This window comes from Chelonia mydas, chromosome 19 (assembly GCF_015237465.2).
Source record: "Chelonia mydas isolate rCheMyd1 chromosome 19, rCheMyd1.pri.v2, whole genome shotgun sequence".
NCBI lineage: Eukaryota > Metazoa > Chordata > Testudines > Cheloniidae > Chelonia > Chelonia mydas.
Window position 1 is genome coordinate 12,387,802 of NC_051259.2, and position 23,248 is coordinate 12,411,049.

General features: G+C 39.3%; 1 protein-coding gene across 50 annotated transcripts in view; it reads left to right on the forward strand.

Moving 5' to 3' along the window:
* The window catches only part of EPB41 (erythrocyte membrane protein band 4.1), a 198,699-nt gene that overhangs the window by 130,725 nt on the left and 44,726 nt on the right, over positions 1 to 23,248 (forward strand). For 6 of the 50 annotated variants that reach the window (XR_005222823.2, XM_037881871.2, XM_037881874.2 and 3 more), the window contains exons 10-19: positions 1,125 to 1,297; positions 2,201 to 2,317; positions 4,255 to 4,380; positions 5,894 to 6,019; positions 7,868 to 8,082; positions 10,888 to 10,944; positions 11,061 to 11,102; positions 11,954 to 12,016; positions 15,101 to 15,280; positions 16,998 to 17,048. Coding sequence is in view for 49 of the 50 variants with exons in the window: in XM_037881871.2 (XP_037737799.1) it covers positions 1,125 to 1,297; positions 2,201 to 2,317; positions 4,255 to 4,380; positions 5,894 to 6,019; positions 7,868 to 8,082; positions 10,888 to 10,944; positions 11,061 to 11,102; positions 11,954 to 12,016; positions 15,101 to 15,280; positions 16,998 to 17,048 (1,150 nt within the window). In the remaining variant the exon portion in view is untranslated. The remainder of the gene's footprint in view (positions 1 to 1,124; positions 1,298 to 2,200; positions 2,318 to 4,254; positions 4,381 to 5,893; positions 6,020 to 7,867; positions 8,083 to 10,887; positions 10,945 to 11,060; positions 11,103 to 11,953; positions 12,017 to 15,100; positions 15,281 to 16,997; positions 17,049 to 23,248) is intronic. The other 44 variants (XM_043532076.1, XM_043532093.1, XM_043532089.1 and 41 more) reach the window with 27 other exon arrangements.

Sequence of the window (23,248 nt, forward strand, 5' to 3'; positions counted from 1 at the left end):
TATCAGAAAATGCCTCTCAGCTGTGGGATTTTGAGGTGCAGGTACTGATATGAGAAAGGTCAAGAAAAAATTCTTGATAATAGTTCCTTTTTGTAAATGAATATAACTTCAGATGAACCGTTGTGCTAAAGAAATAACATGAGATGCTTCATGCAAGTCTTTTGGTCTGAAAAATGGTTGCTGGATAGTAAATATATGTTAGACTCTCCCATGTTAATAATCTAAGGCCCACTCCTTACTCCCTAAAGCTTTTTCTTGAAGAGAAATCTAAATGTTATATTTTTGGTTAATATAGAAACCTTGCAGGTGGGGGGTCCAGGTGCTGGGGAGTGGAGCTTGATGGGGTGGGGGTCCAGGTGCAGCTGCTTGGGGATTAATGAAGTGGACTCTGGGTGTACGGGGCTCATCAGAGGGGTCCAGGTGTAGGGGGGTAGGGCTTGTCAGGGTGAGGGTTCGATGGGTCATCTTAACGGGGGAGCCTGCCGAAGGGATGCTGCATGCCGGGCTCCCGCTTCCTCCCGTGATTCCCCTATCCCCTTTTCTTCTCCATCCCCCTCCCCCTGCCCTATTCCACACACCCTTCCTTCCACACTGCCTCTTCCCCCTGACCCTACCCTCATTTCCCCCCCCCCCCCCACAGAAAACAGGAAGGCTCCCAGCACACAGAAGGGGAGCACGACAGGCACTAGGACCCAGGAGGCAGCATTCAGCTGCAGAGTCTGGGGAGTAGACATGCAGCCTCCTTGAGCTGGGCAGATCTGTGCTTGCAGAAATGGGGTGGGGCAGTGGCATGTAACCCCGTGTGCCCCCCCCCATCTCTCGATTCTGTGGGGGTGCAATCCCGCCTGCCCCAAACTGCACTCATGGTTCCCCCTGTGCCCCAGCTTCCCTTTGCTTCCCTGCTGTTTTCTGCAGAGAAGCACAGGAATTCTGTGGGGATGGGGAGCGTTTTCTGCAGGCATGTAGTCATGCAGAATCCCCCCCGGGAGTATATTATATGAAGAGATCATTTAGAAAAATATTCAGTTTTTCTGTTGTGGGGCCCCCCCATCTCTTTTTAATTTTTTTCTATATAGTATGAGTGATTTGGAGATATAAAACTAAAATACATGTGTACCTTTCAGGCTAACTTCCCCTGAAGCACTTCCCAAAAGCAAGTTCCTGGCACTGGGCTCTAAATTTCGTTATAGTGGACGGACGCAGGCCCAGACAAGACAAGCTAGTGCATTGATTGACAGACCTGCTCCGCAGTTTGAACGAACAGCAAGTAAACGGGCATCTAGAAGCCTTGATGGAGGTGAGTGAAGTTTCATTACCTTATTGTAAGGTTTCCGTACATGAAATCCACCCCATATTTTTCTATTGAAAATCACCCTGTAGGCTTAGGCTTCATAACTTTTTAAATTATTATTATTATTATCATTATTAATAATAATTCATTTTAGATAAAGAAGAAAACTGATGTAAAGAGCCTGAAACTGAGACAGTGCCTGGAATGTATTTCTAGACACTCAGTTGTAAGGAAGTACATTTTGTTAATTTTAATTTATTAAATAATAGTCAATTCTGATTCAAAATTTGTGGGCAGAAAAATTGTTTCGAGGGAAATAAATGGGTTTGTTATAAGCTCATAAATGACAGTGAGGTGACACTTCATAGAACTGTCAAATAAGACAAGCAAAAAAGAATGTTGTTGAGAATTTAAATTGTCCTGAAGACTGACCCTGTTTCTAAAGTCCGTTGAAACAGATTTCTTTTTAATCTGAATATGAATTATTATATGCTGAAGCAGCACTCATTCTCCCCAAGACTCTTTTCTTAGTTTTGAATGTAATAACTCAAGTCTTGAGAAGATGCCATAAAACACTTCAGTAAAAAGTCTGTACCTGCTTGTCCTGTTGCCACCCAAAGCTAAAAGAAAAATAGTACAGTTTAACTTTGATGTAGTTTTTGAAAACTACTAACACAGATCTAGCTTTGGATCCCCATACTACATCTGGGATCCAAGTGGTGGTACTTGTTTTGTAATGCTAGTAAGTACCATAGGAGAAGGGAAAGTTCTACTTTTACTAATCTTGTGCTTTAATATCAGACCTTGGAAAATAAAAAGAGCAAATTAATTCTTCTATCCGAATTGAAGTCTGCAGCCTTCTCCATATGCTACATGAGTAGCTTGTTAACATGTACACAATTTCTTCAGCTAAACATACGTCTCAAAAAATTGAGGTCAGACCTATATTGGAGGAGAAGCGGGAGGATGTGGTGATGGTTGAGATTCCAGAATCAAAACCTGTGGAACAGTTCCGAGAGAAGCCAGGTATAGCTGTGGTGGCTATGACTCTCTGCAGTGCCTTTTCTATCCTTTCCTTTTTTATGCTTGTTCTTGACCGCTCTGAAATGTTTCACAAATTTTGGCCTTTTTTTCTTCATTTCTTTGCAAGATGTGTCTTTATAGTCAGGCAGCCAATAGGCTGGGATGGGTTTATGTCCTTAAGTGTGGAGAGTTGTTGGAATAGAGTTGCTTGATTACACTTTTTAGACATGTATGCAGTGTAGTTGTGGCTGTGTCAGTCCCAGGAGATTAGAGAGACAAGGTGGGTGAGGTAATATCTTTTATTTGACCAACTTCTGTTGGTGAGAGAGACAAGCTTTTGAGCCACACAGTGCTTTTCTTCAGGTCTGGGAAAAGTACTCTGAGCATCACAGCTAAATGCAAGGTGGAACATACTGTTTTCTAAGTGATCATTTAAGGTAGAGTGGCCCGTTAACATCTCTGCAGTGATAGGACAAAAAGAGGGGGTAAGTGGGTTACGGATTGTTGTAAATCAAGCCGTAAATCCGGCAGACTTTGAGACAGAAACTCTGTGCTCAGATGGAGAGATTTTAAAGATGTAATTACATTTCAAATAAGACTATATTTTAAATTTCTGTACTTTTATAAATACTCGATTAAAAATTGTGGAATATTGTTTTTGTGATCTTAAAACATCCACTTCAAAACTCTTTTTGGATTTCATCTTAGAGGTTGCTCCCATTTTTTTTTTTTTTTTATTTTTTTTTTTAAGTCTTATTAAATATGTTTTGCAGTTCATGACATTTTTGGGGAGCCATCTGAGCCTAGATTTCCTAGGACATGTTTATTATTTGTTACAACTGTATCTTGTTGACTTCTTGGCAAAGAAGCCGAGATGTGTATAAATTTTGTATATTGTTAGGACAAATGTGTGTATTATACCAGTGGTGTTATCAAAGATCTGCTCTGTTCGCTACTTCTCTAATAATGAAAGGAAACTCATGATGAATGCTTACTGGCACATAATTCTATCCAGCGAGCATCCTCCATATCTGTGTTTGAGCAGAGTCCCATTCTGCCACCCCACCACAATTCACTATAGAAACCTTGTTTTGTAGCCATAATGTTTCTGTCCAAAAAGATATACACAGGCCCATCAATACCTTTCCTAAAATGAAGACGGTTACAGGCCAGGCATTCCCATCTTCTTCCACACCAGAGTGACATCTGCCTATGCAAGTGTTGCCAGCTCCTGCTGGCTTTACAGTATCAGAGATTGATACTGAAATCAACCCAGGCCTCCCACAAGGCACTGCAAAGGACTACCAACTAAGACACCAGGACACAATTCTGATTGTTCTCTAGATCTATGAACTTAGGGAGGGGCAGGGTCTCAAGTCCACCTGGCCCTGGCTCAGAGGCTCTATAACTCAGAACTTTTTTATACAGATGAAGTTGGATTATTACTGTTTGTCTTCTTCTTCTTGAGCTCCTGTTTTTCTTTTCTTTCTCATAGCAGCACCTTCATCTCATCAAAATCCCATAATTGAGCAGCAATTTCTGATACAATAACATTGCAAAGTGGGTGGGTATCAACAGGATGCTTGAAAGCAGAGCAGTCAGTTTCTTTCTAGAAGCCTCACCAACATTCCCTTGCTACCAAGAACCTCCTTCACACCTTTTCTCTCCCACCCAAATTCTTCATTATAATACATTATGTTGATAGGACTGGAGTGATGGTGACGACTTTGGTATGCAATTGCAATGCAGGATTATACCAAAGACCTAACTCCTAGAACAGCTTAAAACAGGCAATTTTAGTGTGTTGGCTGTTTTTTCAAATGTAGACGTATGCTGTCCTTAAGAGATGAGTCCCCGCTGACCTTAACCTCATCATTAGTGACTGTTACTTCCCTGCAGTCTTCCATTTGGTATATTAATGCATTCGTAACTTCTTCTAGCCAAAAATACTTTTGAAAATATTGAGATGAAACCAATAGCAGAAGAAGAAGAAGAGGAGAAAGTGGAGGTGTTTAAGGTTACTGTTCCAGAATCAAAATTAATGGAACCATTCCAAAAACAGCCAGGTACAGCTGTGATGACTTCTCATATCAGTCGTGCTAACATCACCTCCTACAGTACTTACATCTGCTTTTACACAGCTTATTTGTTATAAATGAGCAGCGTTATGGATTGCCAGTGTTGAAGGTGCTGAAATACTATAGAATATGGCTAGAATTTTTGCTGTGGTACTAACTCAATTAAAACCAGAGTAAATGTGGCAAGTACCTTTGATCATAATGCTACAACATCAAAGGTAGTTATGAACAAGACCACTTTAGTGGGGTGGGGAGACATCTAAAAGAAATATTTTACAGCAGTGGTTCAGCAGTTCCATTGATACATGCACTGATACATACAGGTGGTAACCTCCAAAGGTGGTATACCTTGCTGGAAGTGCCACAGTATTGTCAATTTCATAGGCATATGTGTCATGAATCCTACTAGCAGTATACAAAGCCTAGAATTGTTCAAGTTGTGCTCTCCCTGACCTGTGGCAGCTGTCGTGCTGCACAGTTTGAGGAGTTAGATTACAACCTCCTTTTTTCATCGCATTGCACTTGACTACTATTCACTACTGATTCAGCCTCCCCTGGAGTCAGTTGCTCTTTCCAAGCCACTCCATTGCTTCAAATAAACCTTTATTTGTCTTAAATAAAGGCAGATTACAGAAGTTGGAGTCTAACATAATGTAATAAAATAAAATGTAAAATAACTGGAAGTATCACCTACTTGGATACTTTGGAAAAGGTTGATAAACTAGTAAACTAGCTCTGTGCTTAAATTACAGAATATCCAAATATTACTTCCTGCCGTGTGGCAGGCAAAACCAGTTTCTCAGAGCCTTGCACTTTCAGCCTGCCAGCTGTGTCCGGATCACATGGTCCACAATTCTGTGTGTCAGCAGAGCTGCTCCTTCCCTTTGTAGGGAAATCATCGCTTTGTTCTCCCATCACCCAGTCTTTGTTTGCAAGGTACCCGTTCCCTCCACTCTTTGGTCCTATCACATACAGCTCTGTGGGTCAGAGTAGTGGCTTACTCCACCTCCAAACCATGTACATTGTCATTGCCCAATTGTAACGATTTCTCCACCCAGCTCTGTTGAGATGGACCTTTGTGAATGTATTGCCTCCCAGGCACTGAATCAGTGCACACCTGGCAGTTAATTGTTTCCTTTCTCAGCCTGACCACTCTCATTTTATGTGGTTCTTCGTTATTATTCATAACAAGCTGTGCCTCTATAGCCAATACTATGCTGGGTACAGAAATACATTTTAAGTATAACCTAGTAATCAAAGCAATTAGTATTTTATACATCAGATAAGAAATTATAAGCTGCCAAAGGAAACTATGAATTTTGTTCTCTCTCTCCCCCATCCTCTTATCCCAAAGCATCATAAAATTAGTAGCATAATTGTGTGTGCTTATATTCAGACAAGGTTCCTGAAGAGAGGTGGTTCTTGCAAGTTTGCTCTTGGTAACTTCTCCTTTTCCATGAAGTCCTTTGGTGGCATTTTAATGAATGCATAATTTTTTTAGTCATACATGTCCATGAAAATATTGAGATAAGCCCAATAGACGAAGATGAGGAGGAAGAGAAAGTGATGACGATGAAAGATCTAGAACTAGAGCCCAATTTTCTGGAACCAGTGCAAAAGGAGCCAGGTACAGTTGTGATGGCTTCTCACACCCGTGTGGTTTACATTTCCTTCTACTAAGTCTGACGCTGTTTGCTATCTCACAACTACCACATACAACTTCTCCAGTGTTTGTCATTTCTACAGTACAAGCAGTCTCAAGGCAGTGGTGCTAGATGAGATTGTGTCAAAAGGATGCCAGGTCAATACTAGGCACTTACTGATGTGTAGGAGTAATGTTTTTAGAGAAATGTCATACCTTGGATTAATATGTAACAGTGTGAAAATTAAGTAAACTTTAGTATCAACAAGTTTGTGCACTTGATTGCCAGTAAAAATTGTGTTGGCAGTTTTCTTGCATTTTTCTGTTGGTCTGCTATTTGTATTGGTCAAATACATACATTATTTCTTCATTTTTTATTTGATAGACAAAGACAAAAAGCGTATAATTTTTTGAATGAGAGGCAAAACAGGGATTAGCGGATATCTAAACATACAGACTATGATCCTTAAATCTGAAAATTTCTGATGTCTTGGGTCTAGCTGGGTGAACTGTAGTAAATTAGTATTAGCTTGGACAAAGTACCAAGTGTGCATTGCCCTATTTGAGACATAGGCTTGGGAACTAGGGGTGCAGGGGTGGGAGGGTGCTGCAGCACCCCCAGGTTTTAGGTGGGGCTCGGCTCATGGCCCCACGCATGGGCTCCCAGCCCGGGGTCCCGGCTGCTGGCCCTGCTTCCGGGATCCCAGCTGCCAGCCCCAGCCTCAGCCCCCTTACCCCTGTCTGGGTCCCCTTCTCCAGGAGTCATGGCCCTGCTCCTGGCCCCAGTTCCGGGGAGGAGGGGGAGGGGCACAGAGAGAGGTAAGAGGGCTGGCTTTCAGCACCCCCACTGTTAAAAATGTTCCAGCGCCACTGATTTGAACCAGTAGTTGACTTCATGAATATGAGCTTCTGTCAAACTGAATTTATTATTTCAGATAATGGGAAGAAGTTTAATTGGATAACCGTAAAAATTAATACGTTATTGTGGGTATAGAAATTGCTTAGTGAATTGTTTGGGGTTTGCTTTGACATAAAGGATCAGTTTGACCACCTATTCCTAAATGTGTAAGGATTTTTAGAAACTAGATAGCTCAGACCTAGAATTGGGGAAGGAAGAGGGCTGGTGAGTTTTGCATGTACCTGATGCTTATATGTGAGGCTTGTCATCCTTCTGCTAACAAACACAAGTTTGAAGCATATATGTTCAGTGCTGCACCTTTCACCAACTGGGAAATGATGGGTATCGTTCCTCAACAGTGACTCCTCTTATGGCAGGGGAAATCATCTGACATAAAAAGTAGAAGTCTGCTTTGAAAGCCAACTGGAGACTGCTGCTTGTCTGTAAAGCTTTATAACGAAATACCTAGTGATTTTTAACTGGCCAAAAGAAAATGCATAAATCTGATCCAGAGATAGTGAGGAGGTAGAGAATCTCAATGTCTGATTCAAAAACTTGTAAAGTTTCTGTTTGGGGATTTCACGGTGCGGTTAATACAAGTGATCACAGTTATAAACGTTTGTACTTTAAAGGTTTCATGGTGATAAACTTATATCAGTGGTGGTTGAAAGATCCAGAAACTCCTTGCGGGGTCACAAGTAAATGAGCATTTTTGGTGTGGCTTCTTTGCAGAGTGCAAGCTTGCTTTTTTACTTTCTGTACAATACCTATTATTAAAACTATAAGGAAAATAACCTCAACCTTTCTGTACTAAATGCACAAGCTGCTTTACTCCCTTTTTTTTAACTACAGTGCTCTAGTCTGGGAAGATTTTCCTAGTGATCTAGAAACATTATGCATTCTGAACCATGCCTTGACTCTTTTTCCCTGTTCAGCAGTAGCGGTGGTTACACCTGACCGAAGCCCACGGCCCACCTCTGCACCAGCCATTGCTCAGAGACATGTTGCTGAACCTACCCCATCAGCTGCATCAGATACCAAGGAAATAGTAGTAGTTTCTAAAGTGGAGAAGGAAGCTGTGGAAACTGAGGGAAAGTGGGAAGAAATGCCACCTGAGAAGGCCAAGATGGAGCCATCTGAAGTGGCCAAGGTACGCTAGCCTCAGAATTACCATAAAGTGTTTATTTTGTGAGGACTGCAAGTGATTTTTGCTTTATATGGAATGCTAGCTCTAAAATAGCCTCAAATGGCAATGTTGCATTAGATGGGAAGGGGTAGAGAGGTATCTTATCCCTGTGTAGTCAGTGGACTTGGAATGGGATCCCCTCTAGCTAGTTGGTTGTGATTCCAGGAGAATACCTTTCCTGAACTTCAAGATACCATTAAAAAATGTTACACTACATGTTATAGTTTTCATGTCTTAATTGTACCTAGGGCAGTATACTTTTTTTCAGGGATGGTCCTAAACAAATTAGCTGTTACCTGTTGATCACCTTAAAATAGTATGTACCACTGAGAATTAGCCCCATATACAACTGAATTTGTTCTTGTTAACTAGTAGCGCGTTTTACTTCAGTGGAATGGCCTGATATACACAATGTGAGAGAAGAATCGGTACCAGAGTTTTCCAGCATTTATAGTGTTAAGTTAGGTTTCAGAGTAACAGCCGTGTTAGTCTGTATTCGCAAAAAGAAAAGTCCGATGAAGTGAGCTGTAGCTCACGAAACCTTATGCTCAAATAAATTGGTTAGTCTCTAAGGTGCCACAAGTACTCCTTTTCTTTTATAGTGTAAAGTGTTGTTTTAATTGATTTGTTTTTCCTGGAGAGCTGTTAATGGACCTGACAGGCTGGCAGCTGGACTAAAATGCTGATTTATGAATATTGAAACACGTTTAGACTGTGTTGGATTTAATATTAAGTGGGACTACTTAAAAATTGGAAAGTTCAAATATCTGGTTCTTCTGAGAGTATTCTGTGTAAAATATAGGTAGATAAAAATATAAGGCAGAATAGTATATGAAGAGGTATTCATCTTGTTTCAACACTAATATTTTAAAGTTTATTTTGAGAGAAGATAGCAGAAAATGTAGAGGCAAAGAGCGTAGATAGAGGTTGCTTCCTGTCACTCTGAATATTGTACATTCTGTTTTCCCCATTTTGTTGTATAGAGAACAAGTCTTGTATGGTAGATGTAGTTATAGTCCATGGAAGATCTATAGGTATAAAATAAGCACTTGAGGCATGAGGGAGGAGACAGTGCAATATCCTCACCAACCCCCCAAACAAGCCAAGAAATCTTTATTTTCAGTCTTCAAGGAATCCCTGTAGAGATAGTAAGAATTCCTGTTGGTTGGAGAAAACTGGTGGCAAGCTGTTAACAGGGCCAAATTTGAACCTGGTTACATCTGGTCCTTCTCTGACTCGAATGAAGTTGCACCCACTTAAAACTGGCGAATTTGGCCCTTCAAAACCACAATTGCCTTAACATAATCACAATGTCACATTTTCATTATGTGTTATCCTCTTTGTAGCTTCTTAACGTACAGTACTAAGTGTATTCCTTTTGATATCTAAGTGCCTCTCTTCCTTGCATTGTCGTCTTGCCATATATCTCTGTATATGAAAACACACATAAGAGACGAACAAATCAGTTAGTCAACAGGACCTTCTATATGATTAACGGAACACAACTTTTGGTGACACCACTGGTTAAAATTGTCAGTGGCTGTTGCCAATAGCTAAGACCTCTGAGCTGCCTTTAGTCATAAAGGCACAGGACAGGAGCACTGAGTCATTGAGGATGAGTGCCGAAGACTAATGGAGTCTTGCAGATAATTGAAACGTAAAACATCTTAATGCCACTCAACGGTTAAATTTAAAATAATTCCATTCACCCAGTCCCTCATTTATCCGACAGATTTTTCAAGTATTTACAATATTAGATTTACTTTGGCACTTGGTGTAGAAAGAATTCTTGTAAAATCCTGTAGACCCTAGAAGCTGCTAAACTGCTCCATAATCTAATCTAGTCTTGGGTTAATCACCTGTTTCTTTATCCTTGCATATATAACTATTTTTGCCTTGTGGCAACCAATCTTTGTAATGTTTCCTGTATTTGTACTTTATCCCATTTCAACATTCTTCCTGCATTGTGGTGGTGGTATTGCTATTTCCACAGGCCCGTCAAGGTAATCTTTCCAAAGTTACTTCAGTGATAGGCTAGCAGGAGGTGCAGTTTTATTTGAACGATTCTTGGTCTTTATCCTGCCTATCAAATGTAAGCACGCCACCTCTGTTACAGCCTGGATTGCTAGGTGAATTGGATGAATTGAATTCCTTTTAACTTTGAGAAGCTTTGAAAATATTGGTTATTAGCTCTGCAGTTAAGGGGAATGGAAGACTCCGATCCAGTGCTACTGGTAGGTCAATTGGCTGACAAATGTAAATACATACTTATAGACAAGTGTATGGCCTGTGTTCTGCAGGGGGTCGGACTAGATGATCACCATGAAAGAACATCTTTATTTTTTGTCTTTGAAAAGTTGTATGTCTATTAATTTGAACATGTCACTTTTGACAGTGATCTCATTGGGGTATCAAATTGTAGATAAGCTTCGGAAACATTGGCTTACAAATATCCTTAAAACAAAAAAGCCTATCTTTGGTAGAACTATTAAATAAATGCTCTTTGGGGTCTTTTAAAACACTGATGTCAGTTTTACTTTCAGGTTTAGAAATGTGATGTTGAACTGACAAATTGCCACTGTTAGTTTTGTTAACCCTCTTCAAAAGACTGCACGCTGACTCCCGCACGTGGACTCCCGCATGCGGACTCCTCCCGCACGCTGCCATGCTTCAAAACCAACCTCATATTTCAGCTGTGTTTTGAAACTAAGTGGTTTCCAAAAATCTACTAACAAGAAATGTTTTTACCACTTTATTTCTTAAATGTAGGTGGGGAAAACACACATGGAGGTCACATTGCCTACCACAAATGGTGACCAGCCCCAGGTTTGTGCTGATAATTATCAGTTAGGTTTTTCACATTTTTTTAAAAAGATTGTAAAATGAAGGTTCAACATAACTAAATAAACCAACATTTTTTGTTTTTTATCACTGCAAAACAGCAGCCTGCAGAAAAAGAGGAAGGTCCGACAAGAATGAGGAAGGTTAGCCGCTTTACACCTTCACCGAGCAAAATTCCCATATCACTCATGCATACTTAACATATTTAAAAAGACAGTGCTCCAATTTCTTCATGTGCTTTGATTTTTTAATCTGCAAGTATATGTTCGTTTTCAAAACAGTTCAGCTTTTTGTCAATCTGAGATTGTTAAATAAATTTCTGCTAAAGAACTTCTTAGTGAGAAACATACTCTGTTTCAAATATGAATTGTGTTTCACAGTTCTGTACAGAAATAAAGCTAGTAACAAGCACAAGAAAATTATACATTGAACGTTCCAGGAGATGCAAAAACTTAAGCATTTATAGTTTTATGGGGTACTTGACAGGGAAAATATGTAAAACACTGAAGGTATTTCAAGTAGATTGATTGTAGTACACATTTTATTAAAATGCTTTTTAAAGGCTTGGAAGCATTGGAAAAACTACACGTACAATACCATTTAATGCAGCACCATACACACTTCATTATCAGGAAGTTGAAAATGTCTTAATCTTTGCAAGTCCTCCATAGAAAATGTTGAACACTTATTTGCTGAGAACAGGATGCCTTTGTTGTAGCAATGCAAATAAGCCAATGAAACTCTGGGAACTGTCTCTTTAAATTAAACTCATTACATTATTCCATTGTTCATGAGCAAGTCCTCCATTTCTTGGTGGTGACTGTTCCTACACATGTTCTTGTGGTTTTATGGCCCATCCCATATTGGCACAATGCTGCGCTCCAAACATTTATTTAACATTTTTTTATTTGCCAATTTGCAATTCCCGCAAGAACAACACTTTAATTTTTTGTGCTTTTCTTTTTTTTGTTCCCCCTTTCTTTCATTTTCACAGAAAAGATCAAAGAAACTAGATGGTGAAAACATTTATATCAGGCATAGCAATTTAATGTTGGAGGTTTGTATGAACTTGACGCTTATTTCAGTTGCGTTTGCCTGGACCTTCTGCATTCTTTGCTGAACTCTTTTTCTTCCTCCTCTGCTGCTGAATTTGTTTTTGCATGCTGTTGCATGAAGACTTTTAAAAAATACGCTTTTGCATGTCAGCAATAAACATGACGACGTGCTGTCATTTCTCCTACCTTTTTTGGTTTTCATTCTTTCATGCTTACCAGAAAAATATATGATTGGGATAGTCCTGTGATAAATCTGTTTCTAGCATCCTAGTGACTTTATAGCATGTTTTTTTTCCTTCAGTCCACAAATAGGAAATCTCTGCACTGGTACTCAGAATAACATGAATCACACAGGATGCAAGTATAGAGAGAGAGAGAGAGAGACTCTCTCTCTCTCTCTCTCCTTGACTGGGCCAAGGAGAGTGGAATCAAGGATGAATCACAATTGAGAACATAAAAACGAGACTGACAGTAAAGCCGCGAGCTGTATAAACTACACAGCAGTCTTGTTCAGCATTCTTCAGGAGGTCTCATGACACTATTGCTTGCTCACAGTAATGTTAGATGAGGCCTTTTTTACTTTCCAGAGAACTGCCAATAGAATTTACCATCATTGTTGCTGTAATTTTTCTCTAACCACTTTCCTGCTCTAATGTATTCTAGGAAACATAGAGTTCTCCTCCATTGGAACAACCCAGTAGCAAGTCCCCTGGTGTCTGATGTAATTACTATCCCTAGCAAAGTGTGTCCTTGAATGCACTTCAGTATGCTACTGCTCAGCTGACAGTTGCCATGTATTCTGAAAGTGCTAGGGTGTATTCTGTCATTTCATGCACAGGTGTAGATCTTGGATAGTCTGCTTTATGCACTGAAACTTAAAATTTAGAGGGCTCCCATGCAAACAAGATCTCGAAGACTGGAACGTTCCAATCATATATTTATACATTGTTACGGAAGACACTTTGTGGCTTCTGGTACTGACTCTTTCTGTGTGTTGTGTTTCTATTAACAATTACAGCTTCAGCAGCTGATAGGGGTTTTCTCAGCAGTTGTTTTTGAAAATGAAATGTACTAATTGCCTTTTTTTAATCTTAATTTAAAGCTTTGTGGCTTTTGGTTTCTGACTGCTACAGTTTTAAGCTTTTGGACATCAGTAAAATGGTCAACAGGAGTCATCTACAGTCAGAGTGCAATGAGGATTTCACCTACCATTTGTTTAGGCCATGCATAAGCTAATTGTTTATTTATTCTCAATGAAAATTTATATTTCTTAAATGGCTTTTTCCTGCTAGTGTGGAACTTGGCTCTGGCACATGTATTGTGTGCTCCAGTGTGCTTCATTTTGCCCCAGCCTCCTCCACCTTTTACTGTCTTCCCCTGCCACCGGAAACACTTTTGTTACAGGTGTTCACAGACCCTCAGCTAGAAATGGGCGACTAAAAAGGTTGTGATGCCTATTGTTTCTTCCTTTTTATTCTGTGTATTTGGCAGATCAGATTAAATCCAGCAGACTGGCTGAGTGCAGGAAAATGTTCTTGAACTGTTTTTATTGAAAACTGTTACTGCTTCAGATCTTGAACTTCTGTGCTTCATAAATTTATAAAAAAGGGGAATAGGAAAAATGTGTAATTATTAGAGTGCTTTGCTCATTAAAAGAGGCGTACAAGAGCAATTCAAACTTCTGTGGGATACATCTTGCTAACTTTAGTTTCCACGTTAATACTATTCTGGGAGGGGAAGTCCAAATGTGAACAAAGTGCTTCTTACCGGTGCAGGCTAAACAAGAGGAGTGATCTTTGTGTTCTTTCAATCCAGAATCCGTGGCAGGGCTCCTCTGCATGTGTTGCTGATTCCAGCTTCTGAGCTTACCATGGAGTCTTCAACAGTCTTATTCATGCTTTTTCTAACTAGCAGGCACTGATCTCATGTTTTCATGTGGGACAAAAGATAAAACTATTGGTTCCCCATGGATACGCCAAAAGAGAAAGCTATATTAATTAAGCACACTTTTATCCCTGCTAGCTGAAGGCAGTCTGTCTTTGGTAAGCATGCAGGGTCACGGAACTGGGTGACCAGACAACAGAGTAGCCTCTTGTGACAGGTATTAATTTAAAGCAAATGCAAGCAATCTAGTCTTGCATAAGAAAGTGACTTAATAGGTTGAAAAACAATTGAATGTAAAGAGAATAGAATTTGCAAAATCAGATTTGCCAATGACTCTGTTTTGCTTGGTTTTTGCACTGTCTTGAAATGTCTTTGTTTAGCTTAAGCCTGTTTTATTCAAAAGGCTTTGTTTTAAACAAACTCTGTTTTTACTTGCAAGGCGAGGCTGTTTTTGAATGAGTTAGATGAATAATGGACTTGTGTTGAAGTCTGTGCATTTATGCTGTAACCTGGCATCACAGAATAAAGAGTTAGCATTTTTCCATACCCTTATCATTTTAGCTTGGGTGCACTGGTTACTCTGACATAAAGTAGATGCTCAGTTAGTTTTAGGAGTCATTTTCTCATCTCACATTTTGTTAACTAGTGTGAAACCACCTGTATAGTTCCTGGAAGGAATGAGGTGTGGGCAAAGAAGGTTATGAGGTTGCTTTTTTAAAGATAACTTCATCTGGGAGGGGAAGAAGTGGAAACTAGAAACAAACTCTTAAAAATATTAACAGCATACGTGAGCTTCCCTTAGATATTCAGGGTTAATGGAAGAACAACAAAAGAAGGAAAACATGCAGTGAAGAGTATGAAATCAAATGGTCAGGGTTCTTTTAGTTCTGTATCTTGATATTTTAAATCCTCTTTAGGTGAAAATTCAGGTGTTTAGACTATAATCTCTTTTGCTGAAGTAAAAGATGACTGTCAGGTCTCACTGCTAGAGGGGCAGACATCTTCCACATAATTAAAATGTGTACCTCAATCTGAGGATAGAATAAAGGGGAGGAGAATATTCCCTTGTATGTTTACAGAGTGAGTGCAGCTAATGGAAATTGGGAACAACTTTGAGTGCAGCTTGCTATCTGGCAGCACAGGCAATTTTAGATGGCCTCTCTTTATGTGCATCTTCATTTGATTTTTTTTTAAAATCATAGGAACTAGATAAAACTCAAGAAGAAATAAAGAAACATCATGCTAACATCAGTGAGCTGAAGAAGAACTTTATGGAGTCCGTCCCCGAGTCCCGGCCTAGTGAATGGGATAAGCGCCTGTCTACTCACTCCCCCTTCAGAACATTTAACGTCAATGGGCAGGTCCCCACCGGAGTGGAAGGAGTGAGTACTTATGAAATGTGGTATTGACTGATTTTATATTGTAGTAACTAAATACTGACGTTAAATGAACATCTTTAAATAGTTGAGGACTAAACTTGGCTCATCTTATATTTCTGGTTGGGGACATTTCAGATGTCTTTTTTGGTGGGTTTTAAGAACAGCATTGTTGCTAAGGGTATTCTTTTCTTTTTTTAAGCTTAAATCACAATTCTTTTGTGATACAGTATAAAACAATATTGGAACTTCCTGTCTGGCTTTGTAGCAACATTGCTGCAACTAGAAATTTGTTTTCTTGCTATCAGTTTCAGCATTACAAGAGCACAGACTTAAATAGTTATGTTGGGATCTGATTTATTCAAAATACAGGTGGGGGTAAATCTTACCTTCCAAAATAGAAAATGTCAAAATTGATGTGGATTGTAATTTTAAATTTTAGCTTCAAGGATATTATCACAAGCCATGGAGGAAAAAAAATTATGTATTTTGGATGATGCCTCTAAGAACCAAAAATTACAAGGCTTGATAAGCCGGAGAGGAACCTTGTTAAGAGAATTTTTTATGTAACTTGGCCCTGATCTTGCGTCAGGATCTGCCCGTGTGCGCTCATATTCCAGTGAGATGTCTTACTAACATCAGTGGGTCTCCTCACGGGCACTGGGGTATACAAGGGGTTGAGCTTGGTAGAAACATAATTGCTTTTTAGGGAAGTGTTATCCATATTTGTAGCAGTTATGCACATTCATAGGCCTCTTGTTTAGTTGCATAACATAAGAATGTTACTACTTTTCAATACAAGTAAGCTGGAGAAGCCAAGAGATCAGTCAGTCTGCTGTCTGGTCTCTTCCGTACCGGTAGTCAGTATCTTACTGGGATGGGCCCTGTCATATTACTACTGCTGTTACTTAACTCATAATTAAAGCTCCTAGATCAAACTAATTACAATTTCTTGAACAATGATAGTTATTTGTCTTAAAGGGAGGGAGTGAAATCCTAGCTCCATTGAAATCAATGCCAAAGCTTTCACTGGTTTCAGTAGGCCCAGGATTTCACCTCTCCGCGCCTCTCACCTCGCCTCCAACTGCTGTGGAGACTGTTTTTCTTTGCTTGACTTTTAAACCATGCAAGTGTGGAAATTTTAACATGGAATAATCTCGGGGGAGGAGGAGGAAGTTGCCAATTAATTTATTAAACACATGAAGCCACTTTACAGTTTGATTACTGAACTTTATTTTAAGAAGCCTTTCTGCAGGATGCTTTCCAGTAGAGATGGTGCAGGGGTCTCCACCCATAAGAGTATTTCACAAGACGGGAATAGTGTGTGCTTACCAACCTGCAACTACAGTGGTTTGCTAGCAATTCTTTAACACTGTACTAAGGGTGGTGCCAGCCCTATGTGCATCACTTCACTGATACCTGTCTCTGGAAGTTCCACCATCTGTGACATGATCCTTCTGAAAATGGCATTTCAGTGAAGGTGATTTATGATCATAACATGAGACACCTGCAGGAAGGCACATGGATAGTATTTTAGTTTGCCTTCACGTCATTATCAAATGTATAAGGAAGATAAATTTGAATGTAATATAATTCTTTTTGCTGATGTACCATTATACTATTGTTGCAAAAATCATGGCATTCTATATGGGGTTATCTTTCTACTATTCCTGTATCTTACATTACCAGACAACTGAACTTTACATACTTTGTGTATGTCCAGGTCAAGAAAGCCACTGTCCTATCCTCTGAAAGAAGGGTTGGTGGGCCAGAGGTAAAGCTGCTGTTATGACATGTGCTTCTGAACCAGAAATTTGCTATTGTAATGGCACTAAGCAAAAACTCAACAGCAGCTGCTGAGTAACATTTTTTTTTTTTTGGCAACATTAACTCACAACCCCCTGACCTAACACCTTAAAGGATTTGCACTGCTGCAGCTTTTGCAGCTTTCAATTTGCTTATTTCGGCGCATGGCTGGTTGAAAAGCTGCATGAAGATGTAACCGTGTATTCGGAAAGAAAAACTATTATGAAAGTTTAACAGTACCCTGTTCTTTTTATGTTGTCTTTCCTTCCTTTCTTTTCTGTTTTGTTTTTTGTTTTAATAATCATGTTACTCTTGCATTTTATTTTATTTCTTTTGCTGCCCAGTCCCCCAGCTACTTTCTCCCTGATACTCATCACTTAAGGGTGTGCAAAGAACCAGTCCCAAAATACAAGACTGATCAAAGGAGGTTGGATCAACTGAGAGAGCTTAGGGCCAAATTTTTTCTTTCGTAGATGTACTGGGGTTGACCATGCTTGGCCAACTAAAAGGATTGAAAGCATTTCTTGAATAAACTGCAATAAAATTTTCCCAAACATTTTTCACAAGTGCTAAAGCATTTGTATGATACTGTGTTCATTATAATTTCACATTCTTTAGATTCTGAAGACTCAGATGCACTAAAATGTAAAACAAAATCCAGGGAGTTTGGAATGTTACTACTAAAAACATTCATATTCCATACTCCTGATTTCTAAGGGATTGAATATTTTGCATTCATTAACTACAATATCATTTTGAAAAAAGTGGACATTTTGATACTAACTTCATTTGCAAAATTTTTAAAACTTTCAAAACAAGATTTTATCATCTGCATTAAAATCTAGATATCAAACCTTATGAACTAATGTCACTTTTAAGGCCAGTATAGTGCAGGAAGTTATAAAAGACTGCATTTTTTATACTACCATTTCTATTTGTAATACAACAAAATTAACTTTTCTCAACCATTTCAATTGTGGAACACTTAAGTGCTAGATTTTAAATTATCCTTCTCTCAAAGGGAAATTGTGACCACACGTGAACATGGCCCTAAGATTAGTGGATTTTATGGAGATGATCATATTCAGAAGCTAAGCTAGAGGATATTACTGAAGTGCTTCTATCCTGATTTGAGCCTCCACAGAATTTGTCCTTCACAGCAGTTTGCCAATTTAGTAATAAAATATTGATCAGAGCCTCTGGAAGACCTGTCCTAACACTTTGTACATCCCTAAGTACCATTTTGAGCACTTCCCATCTGTCATTTTTGTTCATCTCTCTGTCTTTCTTGATCTTCTACCACGAAAGCAGACACAGGAACGTCCTCTGTTAGTACAGGATGAAGACAAAATAAAAAAACAGATGCCTACTGAGACAGCATTGCCCCAGCAAGCAAAAGAAGACATTCTTCCAAAGGTTTCTATTCCAATTCCTGAGGAGCAGAAATCACTCAAAAAGTGCCACCTATACTCTAGTACTTTTCCTTCTCCACACATTCCCTTTATGGTGTCCCTTTTTGTGATCCTTGCACTAACTGTGTGGTGGTTGGTCTTTCTGTGATTGGAAACAGGGTGCCTAATTGAAACCTCCATGACCACAGCTCTTGAATTGTTGACTGCATCTTCTACTGTGTCTTCTATGTGTTGCCTTCTGATCTCCGTAGTTCATTGTCCTATGAGCGCTCTGCAACTATGTTTTTGATCATAATATTTTGCTTGGTACAGTGTATGATTTGGGATTCTAAAGGAGTGGCAATGGGTTGCCAGACCTGCAGTAATGCACTGAAATTTGAGCCTTGGTGATCCATAGACTAAATTTTAAAAAGCATGTTACCTATTGAGTACCTATGTGAAAGTCTTTAGCACTGAAGTGGACATGCTGATGGTGGCTATTTTGCTTCTGTACACTTCAAAGACTTCTTGCACAGCAGTTTACGAAAAGACTTGATTGAAGATTACTCTTATTCTTAAACCCAGCACTTGCGTGCATTTATAGCGTTTATGGTGGGGAAAATTCAGTCTCAAATATTTATTCAAAAGACTTAAGATCATTCACAACAGTGTACAGAGTCTGATCCATAACCACTCCTTTTCTAAGAAAACAGTATTAGCATACAAATAGCTTTTTTCTTTAATTTAAAAAAGGTTTGGTGTCAGTGGCTGTTTTAGGGATAATTCATATATGTACATAGGGACAGACTACTTCAACTGTCCCCTTTATAGAAAATCCTTTTCAGGTCTTACTACTGTCTTTGCACGAGCATCCCTGCTTATCTTTCATAGCTGAACTCTCCTCTGAATGAAAATACTGTCTAACTTTTGTTTTGGGGGAAAAAACCCTCATTAAAAGCAGTACTTATTTATTGTAAGGTTAAATTAATCTGTTTCCTGAATTTGACTCCATTGGTGCACTGTAGATATATGTTCTTTCAATTTGTGTTGAACTCACTGAAGTGTGTGTACTTATGGTCATATAAATGGAGGTAACATGCTGTTAAGTACACATCCTGTGTCTGCATGTTGACTAATAGTATTGTTGTTAAGTTTATCAAAACATGTAAAAGAGCAGTATGTCCAGATCATAATTGTAGTGTTAAAACAATTATTATTTTGACTTCTTTAACAAAACCTTTGCATGCTGCTTATTTTTTGTAGCACTTTTGTATATATCTGGATTATTTGGTTTAAATGATCTATAATTAAGTTTAAACTTGACTGTATTGTTAATGATCCGGTTGTATGAGAGCCAAGATTTGATGCTCAGCTGGGCTGAGCAGACCTGGCTCAGAAAGTAGAGGTAAGATGGGACTCTTTCTCGTGGGCAGTTGCTTCTCAGTGTATATTAGTCAGGGGACAGAGATGAGCCAACCCACTCGTTTCCCATTGTAATTTGCATTCTATTGCTTTCTGTAGCTTATGGGTGTAGAAATAATATTGCTGAGGCCTGCCATCAGTATTCACACTAAGGGGCTATAAAAGAATGGAAGACACTTGGATGAAAGGGACTAAAATCTGTGTCTATATTTTTCTTTATAGATCTATGTACACAATGTTATTTTAGAAAGTTCATGTGTAAGTATATGTGTGGGTGGGTGTGCACATGTGCGTATGTACTGGGAAAAGAAAGGAGACAAATCTATTATGAGAGTGCATGGAATTGTGCACATGTTCTCCAGTAGGAGGATAATAGTGAACCTTCAAATATCCCATCTGCATCTCTATTTACGCTCATAAGTGCGTATATTGAGGCTCTCTGAACAGTGTCTCAGAACTTTAGCTAGGAAGAATCTAGTTAGTGAGTGAAACATTAGTTTTGTTTTTAATCTCATGAGAATGTTCATGATTTTGGCCAGTACTGCTTGAATACTTATGAGTTCAGATTAGCGCTCCCATTTGTGCCCTCAGGATTTTGCTTTGTGTTAACACTGGTTTAATTGAAAAGCATCATACCCTTTTAGTACCATAATCATAAACTTCCTATTAAAAACAAATTTGAACATTGTATTGATGCCAAACAGTATATACTGAAACAATAATAGACAGTTTTTCCTTTGTAACTATTTAAAAACATTAAAACTAAATTAAGCATTAAAGGTAACATTGATACGCATCCACAGACTAAGGGGAAATGCCACTTCAAAAGAATCATGCAGTGGATGGATCTAAAGAATAAGGCTCAGTAGGCAAATGAATGGAGAACCCCAATAGTAGGTCTCGTCGTGAAATTTAGGAGGATTCCCCTGAGGAAGTGGGAGGAAAGAACAGTGGGGAAGCTGGAATTTGGATCAGTGGGTCAAAAGCTAAAGGGAGAACCTGAAATGGAAGCAGGGTGTTGAATGCTTCTGGTATATGAGTTCTTACCAGAATTGTTGTGGAAGAATTGGAAAGGACAAGATGTTAAAACTGAGACCCCAGGCTACTTAAAAAAAAGTTTGCTTTTCACAGCACATCATCTCGGAAGTGAGGAGTAGTTGTGCCTTCACTCCCAGGCATTAACTATTCTTGTACCCCCAAACCACTATAACTAGAAAAAAATACTTACTACTATGTTTAAAGAGCCATAGGCCTGAGATTAATATGGTGCTCTTGAAGATAGCTAGACTTGAGACAAATCAACTTCTCACAAGACTACTTTAGAAACTCCTGTTTAAAAAAAAAAAAGAGAGAGAGAATACCCTGAAATAACTACAATAAATATCAATCATCACAAGGCCATGATTTCTACAGCCATATCTGCCTTGTCAAAAGGAACTAGGAAGGTGCATTCTTTGGGATCTTACCTAGAAAGAGGTTTGAACGTAGTGTTCAAGAGATCTATCGCTCTAGGACAAGAAGAGTTTACATCCTTTTGTTCTATTCAGGTTGTCTCTGAACTTCCTAAATAAAACAATCTCTTTATCAAGTTAACTTTGAAATGAGACTGGTTTCTATCAGTAAAAGATCTTTGAACTGCATACGGATTCTGAGAGAGCCCCACATAATGTTTCTCAGCACTTAATTACTATCTCTGAAGAGGACATGAAGAAATTGAACAAGCTATTAATATCTTTTTAGCAATGTAGAGGTCAGCTTATCATCCACACACATCGTGAAGGTGCATGTCTTACATTAGATTAGATCTATACCTTTCAAACAAGTCTGTTTCTCACAGAAATACCTGGTAAATACTGCATTACTTTCAGGCATCCTTAGGATGTGGTCTTGTCCACATTTAAAAATTCATGGAGCCTTAACCTAGTATCCTAGATTTGGCCTTTACGTTCACTTCCTGTAAGCCGCCATCTTTCTGATCTGCTTTTTGAGTGAAGGAACATCAAGGAAGAGACTTAAAATTTTGCCTTCACTATGTATGAGATCTTACCCTTTTCTTCCCTCCTCTTAGACTGGAGAGTCTTATGCTTCTTGGAATTCTAGATGGAGAGTAATTATAGTGTCAGAGACTGAAATTTTGTCCAGTCAAAATTGCAATGGATCTCTTGAAAATGTGTAGAAGTAGGTCTTCTGTGCTACATCTTCACCTATCCTGGAGAGACTCCTACCTCTTTGTTTGCTTACAGGGCATATTTAAGTACAGTATTACCACAAAACCACCTTTTATGGTAAGGACAGTAAAATCCCACTTGCATATCTGTTCAGTATCTCAAGGTCCCTTTCAGCCCTGTATTTCTGTGATACATAATAAATCATATACACTTTGCTATGCTTATTGTCTTTCTGTGCTTTCCTTAAGGTCAACTTAAGATGCAGCATTGAACTTAAGATGCAGCATTGAAATAAAAACATTATATGAATAATACACATTTGTGTATATATTGTGGTAAACCCAGGATCTACAGGGAACTACAGGCCAGTCAGCCTCACCTCAGTCCCCGGAAAAATCATGGAGCAGGTCCTCAAGGAATCAATCCTGAAGCACTTACACAAGAGGAAAGTGATCAGGAACAGTCAGCATGGATTCACCAAGGGAAGGTCATGCCTGACTAATCTAATTGCCTTCTATGATGAGATTACTGATTCTGTGGATGAAGGGAAAGCAGTGGATGTATTGTTTCTTGACTTTAGCAAAGCTTTTGACACGGTCTCCCACAGTATTCTTGTCATCAAGTTAAAGAAGTATGGGCTGGATGAATGCACTATAAGGTGGGTAGAAAGTTGGCTAGATTGTCGGGCTCAACGGGTAGTGATCAATGGCTCCATGTCTAGTTGGCAGCCGGTGTCAAGTGGAGTGCCCCAGGGGTCGGTCCTGAGGCCGGTTTTGTTCAATATCTTCATAAATGATCTGGAGGATGGTGTGGATTGCACTCTCAGCAAATTTGCGGATGATACTAAACTGGGAGGAGTGGTAGATACGCTGGAGGGCAGGGATAGGATACAGAGGGACCTAGACAAATTGGAGGATTGGGCCAAAAGAAACCTGATGAGGTTCAATAAGGATAAGTGCAGGGTCCTGCACTTAGGACGGAAGAACCCAGTGCACAGCTACAGACTAGGGACCGAATGGCTAGGCAGCAGTTCTGCGGAAAAGGACCTAGGGGTGACAGTGGACATGAGTCAGCAGTGTGCCCTTGTTGCCAAGAAGGCCAATGGCATTTTGGGATGTATAAGTAGGGGCATAGCGAGCAGATCGAGGGACGTGATCATTCCCCTCTATTCGACATTGGTGAGGCCT